The sequence below is a fragment of the Phocoena phocoena genome, chromosome 1 (genome assembly GCF_963924675.1).
Source record: "Phocoena phocoena chromosome 1, mPhoPho1.1, whole genome shotgun sequence".
NCBI classification, from domain to species: domain Eukaryota; kingdom Metazoa; phylum Chordata; class Mammalia; order Artiodactyla; family Phocoenidae; genus Phocoena; species Phocoena phocoena.
This window is the reverse complement of record NC_089219.1, coordinates 44,367,394-44,383,275: the sequence shown is the minus strand read 5'-3', so window position 1 is coordinate 44,383,275 and position 15,882 is coordinate 44,367,394. Positions and strand designations below refer to the sequence as shown.

At 40.7% G+C, this 15,882-nt stretch overlaps 1 protein-coding gene across 1 annotated transcript in view; it reads right to left on the bottom strand.

Annotated features, from left to right (window-relative positions):
- Nucleotides 1-216: 216 nt before the first annotated feature.
- The window catches only part of SCP2 (sterol carrier protein 2), a 168,691-nt gene continuing 153,025 nt past the window's right edge, over nucleotides 217-15,882 (bottom strand). Inside the window, exons 16-17 of the mRNA XM_065882958.1 lie at nucleotides 3,636-3,715; nucleotides 217-489 (exon numbers count right to left, since the gene is read on the bottom strand). Of these exons, the coding sequence (XP_065739030.1) occupies nucleotides 394-489; nucleotides 3,636-3,715 (176 nt within the window). The 3' untranslated portion in view covers nucleotides 217-393. The remainder of the gene's footprint in view (nucleotides 490-3,635; nucleotides 3,716-15,882) is intronic.

Here is a 15,882-nt window from a genome sequence, read left to right as displayed (position 1 = left end):
TAATTACCGGCCAGCTGCTGGTATTGTTCCTTCCCTAGTTCTCCCAGGGAAGACTGAATTAAATCGAGTCTTCAGCAGAATAATCCTCAAATATACTTTATAAGCAAAATGAGAGCTTTTGTTTACATAGTTTTTGGATTTTGCTATTCCTAATTTTAGGCTACCCCAAACCATAATTACCATATTAACTTTGTAATGCACAGTTGTACGCAGTAGTACACCATCAGGTTCTAGTCACCCAGAGCTTAGGAAAAACAGGATCGGTCACACCCATTTAAAAACAAATACGCTATCTGCCAGGGTGTAGTTTCAATCTAAGTTCTGACAATGAAATATATGGACATATATCTATATATCTCATCCTGATTTTCAAAGGTAGGCAGAGAGAGTTCTTCACAGCTTAGCTTTGCCTGGCTGAAGCTGAAGATTTTGTAACTTCATAGCCAGACCCATGTTGCCAGTGATTTTCAATTTACCTTGAAAGAAGGCCTGTGAGGAAGAAGAAAGAAAATTTATCATTTGGTGTTTTTTGTTTTGAGACCGCTGATATTTCTAGACTATCCAGCCCTGAGATGATTTATTTATCCAGGTCTCTTCAACTTTCTTCAAAATATGAAACTTGGCTTTCAGGAATAGATTTAGAACCAGAGTCTTCAAAAGGACGCATTTGTAAAAGTCATGCTTTACACAGAGCCGTCAAAAGGCACATCTTTCCCAAATGTGTTCTCTTAAAAATTGAGTCTGCCTTTACCTGCCTTCCTCAAAGGTGGTACGTTTTCCAAATATTAGGCAGAGTGGATTCATACTAGACCGATTTTGTTTAAAAACATTACACATCTGTTCAGTGGGTCTGCTAGCAGGGAGAAAAAGCACATGCATAACACACTTACGAACTCTTGGGATTCAACACAATGCACATGAAGTGTCGCCATTTTCCTCCCTTTTTCTGGTCTACGTGATAAAGATTTATTCCCTACAGAGGGAGGCCAGGCAGACTGCTGAGACTGAGGTGCCTGTGTTAATCTTTGGCTCAATAAGAAGAATCAAACCAATCCCAAGTGCAGAGCCACAGTTTGTTCCATTTAACAACTGCCTGGGATTAGATCACATGATGTTTGCTAAATTTATCATGTAACAAAATCCCAGGAAAACTTTAAAGAAATAGCAAAATTGGGAACATAGCATGATTTCCCTGCTACGATCTCAGTCTTTCGACTCAATTCTTAAAATAAGGAAAAGCTACAGGAAAAGTTCTGGTAGTCTTAGCTTCCTAACAAGTATATTCATTAAGAAGTGAGGGGCTCTACTGCCTCATCCATAGGAAATCTCAGAGCTCTGCTTTCTCTACACCTTCTGGTGAGGGTGACTAATTCCTTTTTTTTTTTCTCCTCTGTCTGGACAAACTAAATATTTCTTTCTATATGGCACACAGCCTTCTGTCTGATGACTTTAAGGTCAGGTGTCTCAGAACACAATATATTTAACATATGTCCTTTAAAAATATGGACCAGTAGTACCTAGAAGAGAAACTCACCATATTTCCCTTTTCTTAATTAAAAGAGGAAATGACTTTTCACTTAATAATTATTATAGAGAAAAATGAGTCTTCACTTTTTAGAGAATCCGAACATAAGAGTCATTTAAATCTGGCCCCTAAGGTGTTCTACATTTGCTTTCTTCTGGAGAGCACATTGCTTTGTTTCAACCGTAGCCAAACACTGAAATTATAATTTCCACTGCATTTAATGGTTTCCAGTCAAATCTTCTACTGAGCATAAGGGAAGGCCATTAGCACATTAACAGAAACGTCTCCTATTTTTATCTTTAATTCCTTTGGGTGCTAACAGGTGTTCAGGAAAAGTAAGCTGACACTTCACTCCCCAAAATGGGTGGTAAACAGATAAACTGAGAGAACGAGGGCAGCTGAGTGCGAAGCCTGACCACACTGCCAAGGAAGTGCATGGTGTGCACCGTGGAATAAGCAGCGGTGGGTGGGAAGGAGGACGTCGGCCAACTCCGAGATTGGTGGCCTCTGTTCTGTCCAGATTTTTGGAGAGGGCGCAGTGGGTGGAAATGTCAATGTCAATGGTGTGTATTCAGTTGAAACATCACAGATGCAAGTCTCTAACTTGTCGACGCATCAGCTGAAATATGCTTAGTTGCTTAGAAAAAGCATTTTTAAAAGAAATACGAGTAGGAGTCAGATTTAGTTTTTTTATCCAATCTTTCAAATTACCGGGGTATCACAGGAACAAGACCTAAAACAAATCAGGCTGAGGCAACAACAAAAAAATAAGGTTACAGTGGAAAGCAGCATTTTAGCTTCCTTTGTGTTATCTATGGATAATGTATATCAAGTCTGTTCCACACTGTACAACTAGAGAGTATAAGAAGACCCTTGACAATCTGGGGGCCTGGAAAATCTACACAAGGCATAAATACATTTTAGACAAATGCAAATTAATTGTGAAAACCCAAAAACGCAAGGCATCATGCTAAGTTCTGGAGACACAAAGATGAACAAGATGTGCTTTGTTCCCTTGAGATACACACAATCTAATAGGGAAGAGATGGGCACATTATGACTAGTATAATGAGACAAGTGCCATGCTAGCAGGCCAGTAAGTGGCCCAGAAGAGGGACTGACTATAGCTCCCCAACAATGTGGTAGGAAGTCTCTGGACATAACATCTAAGTTCATTTTGAAAGGCAAGGAGTTTGTCAAGGAAGGACAGCTCAGGCAAAAAAAAGAGCACGGGCAAAGATTCGAAATGTAAAAGATCATGCCTTTGTTCACACCCGACCCTCCTTCTATCTGATGGCCCCTACTCTCCATCTGTGCACTGCTAACTCCTGATCACTCCCAGGACTCAGCCAAGCATTGTTTCCTCTGTGAAGCCTTCTCTGATGGCCCGGGAAGATGTGGCTTCTCCTTCCTCCACCCTCCCTGACCACAGTAATGCAGGGCACCTTGGATATTTGGCTGCACTTACTCTTAAGCTGTTTTTTTTTTTTTAATTTATTTTATTTATTTATTTTTGGCTGCATTGGGTCTTTGTTGTTGTGTGCACGCTTTCTCTAGCTGCGGTGAGCGGGGGTTACTCTTTGTCGCAGTGCACGGGCTTCTCACTGCGGTGTCTTCTCTTGTTGCAGAGCACGGGCTTTAGGCATGTGGGCTTCAGTAGTTGTGGTGCATGCGCTCAGTAGCTGTGGCTCGTGGGCTCTAGAGTGCAGGCTCAGTAGTTGTGGCACACGGGTTTAGCTGCTCCACAGCATGTGGGATCTTCCCGGACCAGGGCTCAAACCCGCGTCCCCTGCATTGGCAGGCAGATTCTTAATGACTGCACCACCAGGGAAGCCCTGCCCTTACTCTTTTGCAGACCTGTCTCGTACCAAATTGTGGACGCCCTGAGCATGGGAACTATTTCTTCTACATCTGGACATTTCCAACACACAGGGCATTGTCTGGCACATCATTAGCTTCACAACTGTCATTTGTTAAGTGAACATTTGGGGAACACTGAGTTTTGTGGGTTTTACCACTTTGCACTTTATGGGATGAGGTTGAGGTAGGTGATGAAGCGAAACGGGCTAAAACCCGCCTAAGAAAAGGATATAAGTGCCATCATACTTACCGACTGAGGATTCATTTTACCAGTCATCAAAGCCAGTAAGTCCGAGTCAGCCATTGTAATTGTGCAGTCGGCCTTCTTATCTAAAACAGAGACATGCAGAAGGAAGGAGAAATGGGGAGTGTTTAGTTTCATGCATACATTTTAGTCAAAAGCCACTGACTGCAACAGAATCACATCCAGAATTAGTGTGGGCAAATGGGCACTCACATACACTCTATGGCAGCCTGGTGAAATGTGACATAAATCACAAGCAACCTCAATATTTAACAAGAGGGAATTTATTAAATAAATCATGGTATATTCATATAATGGGATACAATGCAGTCATTAGATGATGTGGATCTACATTTTATTGACCTGGAAAGATATGTATGTTATATTCTTCCTGATACTGTTATATAAGCCAGTTACAAAACAAACTGTAAGAATGGACCCAAGTTTTGCTTAAAAACAGATATTCAATTATGTATGTACAGAAAAAACATCTGTAAACTTGGAGACCAATATATTAATAATAGCTACTGTGGCACACAGACTCTAAGGTGACCCCTGTGATCCCTGCCTTCTGGTATTCATGCCTTTGTATAATCCCCTACTCTCGAGTGTGGGCAGGACCTGTGACTTGCTTCTAGCCTGCAGAATGTGGCAACGGTGATGGGCTGTCATTCCTGTGTTCTGTTACACTGCATAAGACTCTGTCTTGCTGGCTCTCTCTCACTCTACTGCTGGCCTTGAATAAGCTAGCTGCTATACTGTGAACTGCATACTGCATATGGAGAGGGCTACATGGCAGGGTACTGACCTTTAGGAGCTGAGGGCAGACTCTGACCAATAACCAGTAAAAACTAAAGCTATCATTCTCACAGCTACAAGGAAATTAATTCTTCCAGCAACATCAGTGAACTTGGACACGAACCACTTCCCCGGTCAAGTCTCTAGATGAGAACTCAGCCCTGGCCAACACCCTGACCGCGGCCTGCGACACCCTATGCAGAGGACCCAGCTAAGCTGTCCTCAGCCAACTTACCCATGGAAGCTGTGAGGTAATAAATAAATGTGTGCGTTTTTTTAAACCACTAAGTTTGTGGTAATTTGTTAGAAGATGAATAGTCATCTAGATCAGGGGTTAACAAACTTTTTCTGTAAAGGATCAGACACTAAATATTTTAGGCTTTGCAGGCCACTAGGTCTCTCCTGCAACTACTCAACTCTGCACCTGTGGCACGAGAGCAGCCACAGAGACACATAAACGAATGTAGCTGTGTTCCAATAAAACTGTTTTCAAAACAGGTAGCAGACCAAGAGGGATAAGATATTTGCAACTCACAGATCTAACAGAGAATTTGTATCCAGAAAATATAAAAAACTCCTATCACTCAATTACAAAAGGTTAGATAGTTCAATACAAAAGTGGGCAAATAACATAAACAGGCACAATACAAAAGATCTCCAAATGGTCCAAAAAAGCACATGAAGCAGTGTTCAATGCCATTAGCCATCAGGAAAATGCAAATTAAAAGTACAGTTGAGATACTACAACGTACCTACTAGAATGAATGGCTGGAAAAAAAAAAAAAAGATAATACCCAGTGCCGGTGAGGATGAGGAGAAACTAGCAGGTCAGAACAATGCTGGAGGGACTGGAAAACGGTACAGCCACTTTAGACAACAGTCTGGACATTTCCTAGAAAGCTAAACATACACATGCCATATGACCTGCCAATCCCATTCTTAGGTGTTTACTGAAGAGAAATGAAAACATAAATCCACACAAAAACCTGTACGCGGATGCTCATAGTGGCTTTATTTAAATAGCCCAAAGCTGAAAGAAACCAAATATACTCCAGCTGGTGAATGGATAAACTACTCAGCAACAAAAAAGAACGAACTACTGATAATACATGAAAGAAGCAGGCTCAAAAAGCTGCCTACTGTATGATTCCACTTGCAGTTTACGACATTCTGGAAAAAGTGAAACTACAGGGACAGAAATCAGATCAGGGGTTGCCAGGGCCTGAGGGTGAGAGAAGGGGTTTGATTACAAAAGGACATGAGAACATTTTTTTTTTTAAATTAAGGGTACTTTAATTAATTAATTAATTTATTTATTTTTGGCTGTGTTGGGTCTTTGTTTCTGTGCGAGGGCTTCCTCTAGTCGTGGCAAGCGGGGGCCACTCTTCATCGTGGTGCACGGGCCTCTCAGTATCGCGGCCTCTCTTGTTGCGGAGCACAGGCTCCAGACACGCAGGCTCAGTAGTTGTGGCTCAAGGGCCTAGTTGCTCCGCGGCATGTTGGATCTTCCCAGACCAGGGCTCAAACCCACGTGCCCTGCACTAGCAGGCAGACCCTCAACCACTGCGCCACCAGGGAAGCCCCGACATTTTTTGGAAATATTCTATATCTTGATTTTTGGTAGTGGCTATACAACTGTATGCATTTGTCTAAATTCACAGAATTGTACATCTAAAAAAGGTAGATTTTACTGTATGTAAATTATACCTCAATGAACCTGACTTAAAAAAAAAAAAAAACTGACGTTACCAAGTACTGTCAAAAATGTGGAGCAAATGAAACTCTCATATAATATGGAAGAGACTGTAAAATAGTATATCCATATCAAAAAACTGGCTATATGGTAGCTCATGACTTAGTATTTCTACTCCTGGTTATATGCCAAATGGAAATAAGTACATGTGTCCACTAAAAGACACATATGAGAATATTCGTAACACCTTTATTCATAAGGCCACAAAATGGAAAACTGTGGAGATACAGCAACCATGAACTGAATAAATAAATTCTGGTGTATTCACATAGTAGAAATGAACTACTGCTACATGCAACAATGTAATAAATCTTTCAATGCTGAGTGAAAGAAGCCACACCTAAAAGAGTAAATATTGTATGGTTCCATCTATACGAATTTCCAAAATAAATAATATCAACCTATGGTGACAGAATTTGGAATAGTGGTTCCTTTTGGGAGTGGATAGTGATGGGAGGTGGTGTCAGGGAGGTTTCTACAGTGCTGGCAACATTATGCATCTTGATCTGGGAGGTGTGTTCATTTGTTAACATTTATCAGGCTGTACACTACAGATTCATGCCCTTCCTTACAGGCTAGACTTCAGAAAACTTTTACACAAAACAAAACAAAAAAAAACAGGTGGTGGGATGAATTTGGCCCACAGGTCATAATTTGTCAACCCCTGATATAGATGGTAGGATTATAGGAGAGTAATTTTTTCATTTTGTTTCTCTATCTTTCCCAATTTTTTTGCACTTAAGTATGTATTACTATATAAAAACAAAGTTTTAAAAATATTCATTTTTTTATTGGAGTATAGTTGCTTTATAATGTTGTGTTAGTTTCTGCTGTACAACAAAGTGAATCAGCTGTATGTATGCATATATCCCCTCCCTCTTGGACCTCTCTCCCACACCCCCCCCCATCCCACCCATCTAGGTCATCACAAAGCACCGAGCTAGCTATCTATTTTACACATGTTAGTGTATATATGTCAATCCTAATCTCCCACCCTCCCCATCTCCCCAGCGTCCGCATGTCCGTTCTCTTCGTCTGCGTCTCCATTCCTGCCCTGCAAATAGGTTTAAAATATTAATTTTAGTAGTATAACCAAAGTATAATGCAAAAAAGGCCGTACCACAAAGACTCTAATATCTTATTGCTAAATCAGCAATGTCTACCTTGGACAAGTGCAAAAGGAAAAATTCACCAAGAAATCAAAATTTTCAGTAGTCAGTGTTTCAGGCAATCAATATAACAATAGTGCTCTAATAGTACTACTACCACTAATAGTAATAATATCAAATTATGGCCCAATAGTTAGATAATCTGTGCCTTAATAAAAAAAAATAGGAGTTGCTATGGTCTGAATGTTTGCATCCCCCGCAAAACTCGTATTTTGAAATCTTAATGCCTGATGTGATGGTATTGGTAGGGAGGGCCTTTGGAAGGTCATGAGGGTAGAGCCCTTATGAATGGGATTAATGCCTTATAAAGAGGCTCCAGAGAGACCCCTAGCTCCTTCCATGATATAAGCCCACAGCAAGAAGGCACTGGCTATGAACCAGGAAGAGGGCCCTCACCAAATGGGACCATACTGATGCCTTTATCTAGGACGTCAAGCCACCAGAGCTGTGAGAAGTAAATTTCTGTTGTTTATAAGCTACCCAGGCTGTGGTATGTTCGATATAGCAGCCCAAATGGCCTAAGATGGGGGTAAACTATGAAAGTACAGCATGTCTATATTATTAAGTAACGAAAACAAGACTGAAAATAAAAGTTTTTATTATATGTCTTAGAATGCAGGGATAGCCCATAAAAAGACTGTGATTCAATAGCCCCTCCATCTTTGCCTGTAACAAAATTTTCTCTTATTACTTGAAAAAAGGTCTGAAGTCTTAAAAATTAAGGTATTTACAACCTAGAAAATCCAGTTCTCTTGTAGATACATAACATCAAAGAGCAGGGAGAAAAAAAGCTAGCAAACTGAGATAACTGGACTTGATTCATAGTTGGATTAGATCCTAATATGCCAAAAAAAGGACTCATAGTCAATAAAAAGGTGACTTTAGGAAATAAATGCTGCTGCTGCTGCTGTTACTACATCAGCATTTACTGAGCTCTCACTGTGCCGATTACTTCACATACCTAGACTCATACGATAACCCTATGAGGGTCAGAGAGGTCAAACAACTTGCCCAAGGTCACACAGCTACTAAGTGGCTGAGCTAGGTATGAAAGCAGATTCCTGCTGCCAAAGTCCACACTCCCAACTCCTAAGCTCTATGGCTTCCCCCTGTTACAGGAAGAATACAAACATTCAACAGCTCAGTTTTTTGTTGTTTTTTTTTTTTTGCGGTATGTGGGCCTCTGACTGTTGTGGCCTCTCCCGTTGCGGAGCACAGGCTCCGGACGCGCAGGCTCAGCGGCCATGGCTCACGGGCCCAGCCGCTCCGTGGCATGTGGGATCTTCCCGGACCGGGGCACAATCCCATGTCCCCTGTATCGGCAGGCGGACTCTCAACCACCGCACCACCAGGGAAGCCCCAACAGCTCAGTTTTAATTGAGCCTTCACCAATTCATCTGCATCTGATGTATCCCAGATGCTTTCTCAGCTCCCCTAGTCCTTTTGAGGAGTCACAGACAATTCCAATGTGTTTATGCAAAATTAATGTTTAATATATGGGTTGGGGAGGAAGCAATGATTTACTGAGCACTTACCATGCTAGGGACTTTACATACCTTTTATCTCATTTAATCCCCACAACAGCTCCATGGATAGACATTATTCTCACCATTTTCTAGATGAGACAACTAGACTCAGAGAAGGTATACCTAGTAAGTGACAGAGCCAAGGTCTGAACCCAGGTTTCGGTATCTCCAAAGGCTATGCTCTTTCCCCTGTACCTTGGGGATGAGAGACTCTGAGGCCTTCTGTATCATGTTCCCCATTAAGGGGCAGGGTTGAGAACTCAAACAGGTCCTGAGAGGGAAGAATATACGAATGAAAGAATAATATATCGTGTTAAATTAATTAAAGTTGGCTTCCTGGAGATATGCGAGTCATTTCAAAGGAGAGGAGGGAGGGGCCGGATTCATGGAGAAACACCAGGCAGCAAGAAAAGATTATGGAAAAATGCACAAAGCCTAAAAGTCCTTGATATAACCATCTGTATCATTACCAAACTCTTAGAATATAAGCAAATGAAATACATTTAAGTAAATCTTACTTTGCTAACAGAAAGTAAACCTCTCAACAATATGTACATGTCAAAAGATCTAGCGATTCTCTTTAAGATGCCAGTTCAAACTAGGACAGGTTATTAATGCTTTAACATAGCTGGTCTCTAACAAATGGTCATTTGTTGGCTGATGTAAAAGGAGCTGGCAATTTCCCACGGTAGCTTTTACTGGTAAGTCCATATTTCAGCGCCACTCCTAGCTGCCAACAAGTATCAGTTTCAGCAGAAATTCAGGGTAAAATCCCTTCAGGTATGGGATGGGGCACCTAATGTGGGGAGAGCTCGCTGCCAGGGTTCATATGCAGAGAGCAAGGTTTTTCTGAAAATTTGCCGTATGTTTCCATAAGCATATAATCTTTCAAAACAAACAAACAATAACAACAGAACAGGAAAATTTTTCTTCAAAAATCTCCTTGGGGGCAGAGTCAAGATGGAGGAGTACGAGGACACAGAGTTCACATCTCCTCACAACTAGGGCACCTACCTGGTACTGGTGGGGAACCATGGACACCTAAGGGGATGGGAGGAACCCCGAATGACCAGGTGGGATGTGGCGGGGAGGGAGCGGGGAGGAGAAGTGGAGGTGGGACGGGACCGGCACCCTTGAGAGACGGCTGGGGGAGGGGAGGGGTTCTCACACCTGAAGGAGCCCATCCACGGTGAGGGGAGAAACGGGGATGGGGAGAGACCCTTGAGAGGCCAGAGGATCGGAAGGGAAGGCAGCCAGCGTTTCCCCCACCCACTTGGGCCCTGGGGAGCCTATTGAGGTCCCGGGCATGATCCTCTGCCCTCCCAGACCCCCTCTGGCCGCCCAGGTCCTGAGGGCGTGGGTGGGGAGTAGAGGCCAGACGGGACCGGTGCACTGAGGGGCGGCTGGGGAACGGTGGGGTTTCCACCCTCGGGAGGGGCCCACTCACAGTGAGGGGATCAGCGGGGACCGGGAGGATGGTAAGGGAAATAGGCCAGCATTTCCCCCACTCACTCGGGCACCTGGGAGCCTACTGAGGTCCCAGGCCAGATCCTCCGCCCTCTGAGGCCCCCTCCAGCTACACTGGGCCTAAACCCCGGCCCTGCACTCCCACCCAGGGCCTTACCTCTGAACTCCGCTGTCCGAGGCCCCCTCCATCCATGCTGCCTTTTCCTGCCTCATGGATCCTGAGCATAGGCCCCACCCCAACCTAAGCTCTGCCCCCACAGCCAAGGCCTTTTCCGGCCCAGTTTTCTTATTTTTTCGGGGGGGGGGGTTTGTGGTTGTGTTTTACCTTGTTGTTTCACTTATATATTTATTTTTTCTAACTTTAAAATTTTTCTAATTTTATCTTTTATTCTTTGTTATTGTACTGCTCCTGTTTTTTTTTTTCTTTTGCTGCACTGTGCACCTTAAGGGATCTTGGTTCCCAGGCCAGAGGTCAACCCTGAGCTCCTGTGGTGGGAGCACTGAGTCCAAACCGCTGGACTAACAGAGAACCTCAGACCTCAGGGAATACTAATAAGAGTGAGATCTCCCGGATGTCCTCATCTCGGCACCAAGACCCAGCTCTATCCAACTGTAAAAACTCCAGCACTGGATGCCTCAGGCCAAACAACCAGTAAGAAGGAACACAGCCCCACCCATCAAAAAAATGAGACGACAAAAAAATATGTTACAGATGAAAGAGTAAGGTAAAAACCTACAAGATCAAATAAATGAAGAGGAAATAGGCAACCTACCTGAAAAAAGAATTCAGAGTAATGATAGTAAAGATGATCCAGGGGCTTCCCTGGTGGTGCAGTGGTTAGGAATCCGCCTGCCAATGCAGGGGACACAGGTTCATATGTGATGGAGCAACTAAGCCCGTGTGCCACAACAAATGAGCCTGCACTCTGGAGCCCATGACCCCCAACTACTGAGCCTGTGTGCCACGACTACTGAAGCTCATGTGCCTAGAGCCCGTGCTCTGCAACAAGAGAAGCCACCGCAATGAGAAGCCTGTGCACCACAACAAAGAATAGCCCCCACTCGCTGCAATAAGGGAAAGCCTGTGCATAGCAGTAAAGACACAATGCAGCCAAAAATAAATAAATTAATTAATTAAAAAAAAAGATTATCCAAAATCTCAGAAACAGGATGGAGGCACGGATCCAGAAAATACAAGAAATGTTAACAAAGACCTAGAAGAACTAAAGAACAAACAGTGATGAACAACACAATAACTGAAATGAAAAATATACTAGAAGGAATCAATAGCAGAAAAACTGAGGCAGAAGAACAAATAAGTGAGCTGGAAGACAAAATGGTGGAAATAACTGCCAAGGAGCGGAATAAAGAAAAAAGAATGAAAAGAATTGAGGACAGTCCTAGAGACCTCTGGGACAACATTAAACGCACCAACATTTGAATTATAGGGGTCCCAGAAGAAGAACAGAAAGAGAAAAGGTCTGAGAAAACATTTGAAGAGATTATAGTTGAAAACTTCGCTAACATGGGAAAGGAAATAGCAAACCAAGTCCAGGAAGCGCAGAAAGTCCCTTCAGGATAAATCCTAGGAGAAACACACCAAGACACATATTAATCAAACTAACAAAAATTAAATCAAAAAAACAACAAAAAAAAATTAAAAGTAGCAAGGGAAAAGCAAAAAATACCATACAAGGGAATCCCCATAAGGGTATCAGTTGATTTTTCAGCAGAAACTCTGCAGGCCAGAAGGGAGAGGCAGGATATATTTAGAGTGATGAAAGGGAAAAACCTACAACCAAGATTACTCTACCCAGCAAGGATCTCATTCAGATTTGATGGAGAAATCAAAAGCTTTACAGACAAGCAAAAGCTAAGACAATTCAGCACCACCAAACCAGCTTTACAACAAATGCTAAAGGAACTTCTCTAGAGAGAAGAAAAAGACCTACAAAAACAAACCCAAAACAATTAAGGAAATGGTAATAGGAACATACATATCAATACTTACCTTAAATGAAAATGGATTAAATGCTCCAACCAAAAGACACAGCCTCGCTGAATGGATACAAAAACAAGACCCGTATGTATGCTGTCTACAAGAAACCACTTCAGACCTAGGGACACATACAGACTGAAAGTGAGGGGATGGAAAAAGATATTCCATGGAAATGGAAATCAAAAGAAAGCTGGAGGAGCCATACTCATATCAGATAAAATAGACTTTAAAATAAAGACTGTTAAAGAGATAAGGAAGGACCCTACATAATGATCAAGGGATCAATCCAAGAAGAAAGTATAACAATTATAAATGTTTATGCACCCAACATAGGAGCACCTCAATACATAAGGCAAACGTTAACAGCCATAAAAGGGGAAATCAAGACTAACACAATAATAGTGGGGAACCTTTACACCCAATTACAACAATGGACAGATCATCCAAAATGAAAATAAATAAGGAAACACAGGTTTTAAATGATGCAACAGACCAGATAGATTTAATTGCTATTTATAGGACATTCCACCCGCAAGTGGCAGAATACACTTTCCTCTCAAGTGCACATGGAACATTCTCCAGGATAGATCACAACCAAGCCTTGGAAAATTTAAGAAAATTGAAATCATATCAAACATCTTTTCTGACCACAACATTATGAGGTTAGAAATCAATTACAGGAAAAAAAAACTGTAAAAAACACAAATACATGGAGGCTAAACACTGCATTGCTAAATAACCAAGAGATCACTGAATAAATCAAAGAGGAAATTAAAAAATACATAGAAACAAATGACAATGAAAACATGACAACCCAAAACGTATGGGATGCAGCTAAAGCAGTTCTAAGAGGGAAGTTTATAGCAATTCAATCTCACCTCCAGAAACAAGAAAATCTCAAATAAACAATCTAATCCTATACTTGAAACAACTAGAGAAAGAAGAACAAAGAAAACCCAAAGTCAGTAGAAGGAAAGAAATCATAAAGATCAAAGCAGAAATAAATGAAATAGAAACAAAGAAAACAATAGCAAAGATCAGTAAAACTAAAAGTTGGTTCTTTGAGAATATAAAAAAAAAATTGATAAACCTTTAGCCAGACTCACCAAGTAAAAAAGGGAGCGGACTCAAATCAATAAAATTAGAAATGAAAAAGGAGAAATTACAGCTGACACCACAGAAATACAAAGGATCATAAGACTGCAATGACGACTATATGCCATTAAAATGGACAACCTGGAAGAAATGGACAAATTCTTGGAAAGAAAAAACTCTCCAAGACTGAACCAAAAGGAATTAGAAAATATAAGCAGACCAATCACAAGTAGTGAAATTGAAATTATAACTAAAGATCTTCCAACAAACAAAAAGTCCAGGACCAGATGGCTTCAGAGGTGAATTCTATTAAACATTTAGAGAAGAGCTAACACCTATCTTTCCCAAACTCTTCCAAAAAACTGCAGAGGAAGGAATGCTCCCAAACTCATTCTACGAGGCCACCAACACCCTGAAATCAAATCCAGACAAAGATACTACAAAAAAAGAAAATTCAAGACCAAGATCACTGATGAATATAGATGCAAAAATCCTCAACAAATACTAGCAAACAGAATGCAACAACACATTAAAAGGGTCATACACCATCATCAGGTGGGATTTATCCCAGGGATGCAAGGATTCTTCAATATACACAATCATATTTTCTGTAGTGGTATGCTTTGATTCCCTTTTCGTTATTTTTGTGAATTTACTGTAAGTTATTGCTTTGTGGTTACCACGAGGCTTACATAAAATAGCTTATAGATATAACAGTCTTTTTTATGTTGATAACAATTTAACTTCGATTACATATAAAACTCTACCTTTCTCTTACCCTCCTTTTGTTTTTTTATGTCACAATTTAGATCTTTTTATATTGTGTTTCCATTAAAAATTGTTGTTGTTATAAACTAAAAAACATATATATATACAAATCAATGTGATACATCACATTAACAAATTGAAGAATAAAAACCATATGATCATCTCAATAGATGCAGAAAAAGCTTTTGACAAAATTCAACACCCATTTATGATAAAAACTCCCCAGAAAGTGGGCAGAGAGGGAAACCACCTCAATGTAATAAAGGCCATATATGACAAACTCACAGCAAACATCATTCTCAATGGTGAAAAGCTGAAAGTATTTCCACTAAGATCAGAAACACGACAAGGATGTCCACTCTCACCACTCTTATTCAACATAGTATTGGAAGTCCTACCACAAGCAATCAGAGAAGAAAAAGAAATAAAAGGAATACAAATTGGAAGAGAAGAAGTAAAACTGTCACTGTTTGCAGATGACATGATACTATACATAGAAAATCCTAAAGATGCCACCAGAAAACTACGAGAACTAATCAATGAATGTGGTAAAGTTGCAGGATACAAAAGTAATGCACAGAAATCTCTTGCATTCCTATACACTAACAACAAAAGAGCAGAAAGAGAAATTAAGGAAACAATCCCATTTACCATCACAACAAAAAGAATAAAATACCTAGGAATAAATCTACCTAAGGAGACAAAAAACCTGTACTCAGAAAACTATAAAACACTGATGAAAGAAATCAAAGATGACACAAACAGATGGAGAAATATACCATGTTCTTGGATTAGAAGAATCAACATTGTGAAAATGGCTATATTCCCCAAAGCAATCTACAGATGCAATGCAATCCCTATCAAATTACCAATGGCATTTTTCACAGAACTAGAACAAAAAAATTTACAATTTGTATGGAAACACAAAAGACCCCAAATAGCCAAAGCAATCTTGAGAAAGGGAAAAAACAGAGCTGTAGGAATCAGGTTCCCCAACTTCAGACTACACTACAAAGCTACAGTAATCAAGACAGTATGGTATTGGAACAAAAAACAGAAATATAGATCAATAGTACTGGATAGAAAGCCCAGAGATAAACCCACGCACCTATGGTCACCTAATATATGACAAAGGAGGCAAGAATATACAATGGAGAAAAGCCAGCCTCTTCAATAAGTGGTGCTGGGAAAACTGGACAGCTACATATAAAAGAATGAAATTAGAACACTCCCTAACACCATACCCAAAAATACACTCAAAATGGATTAAAGACCTAAATGTAAGACGGGACTCTACAAAACTCTTAGACGAAAACATAGGAAAAACACTCTTTGACATAAATCACAGCAAGATCTTTTTTGACCCATCTCCTAGAATAACGAAAATAAAAACAAAAATAAGCAAATAGAACCTAAATTAAACTTAAAAGCTTTTGTGCAGCAAAGGAAAACATAAGACGAAAAGACAGCCCTCAGATTGGGAGAACATATTTGCAAATGATGCAATGGACAAAGGATTAACCTCCAAAATATACAAACAACTCATGCAGCTCAATATCAAGAAAACAAACAAGCCAATCAAAAAATGGGCAGAAGACCTAAACATACATTTTTCCAAAGAAGACATACAGATGACCAAGAGGCACATGAAAAGATACTCAACATCACTAATTATTAG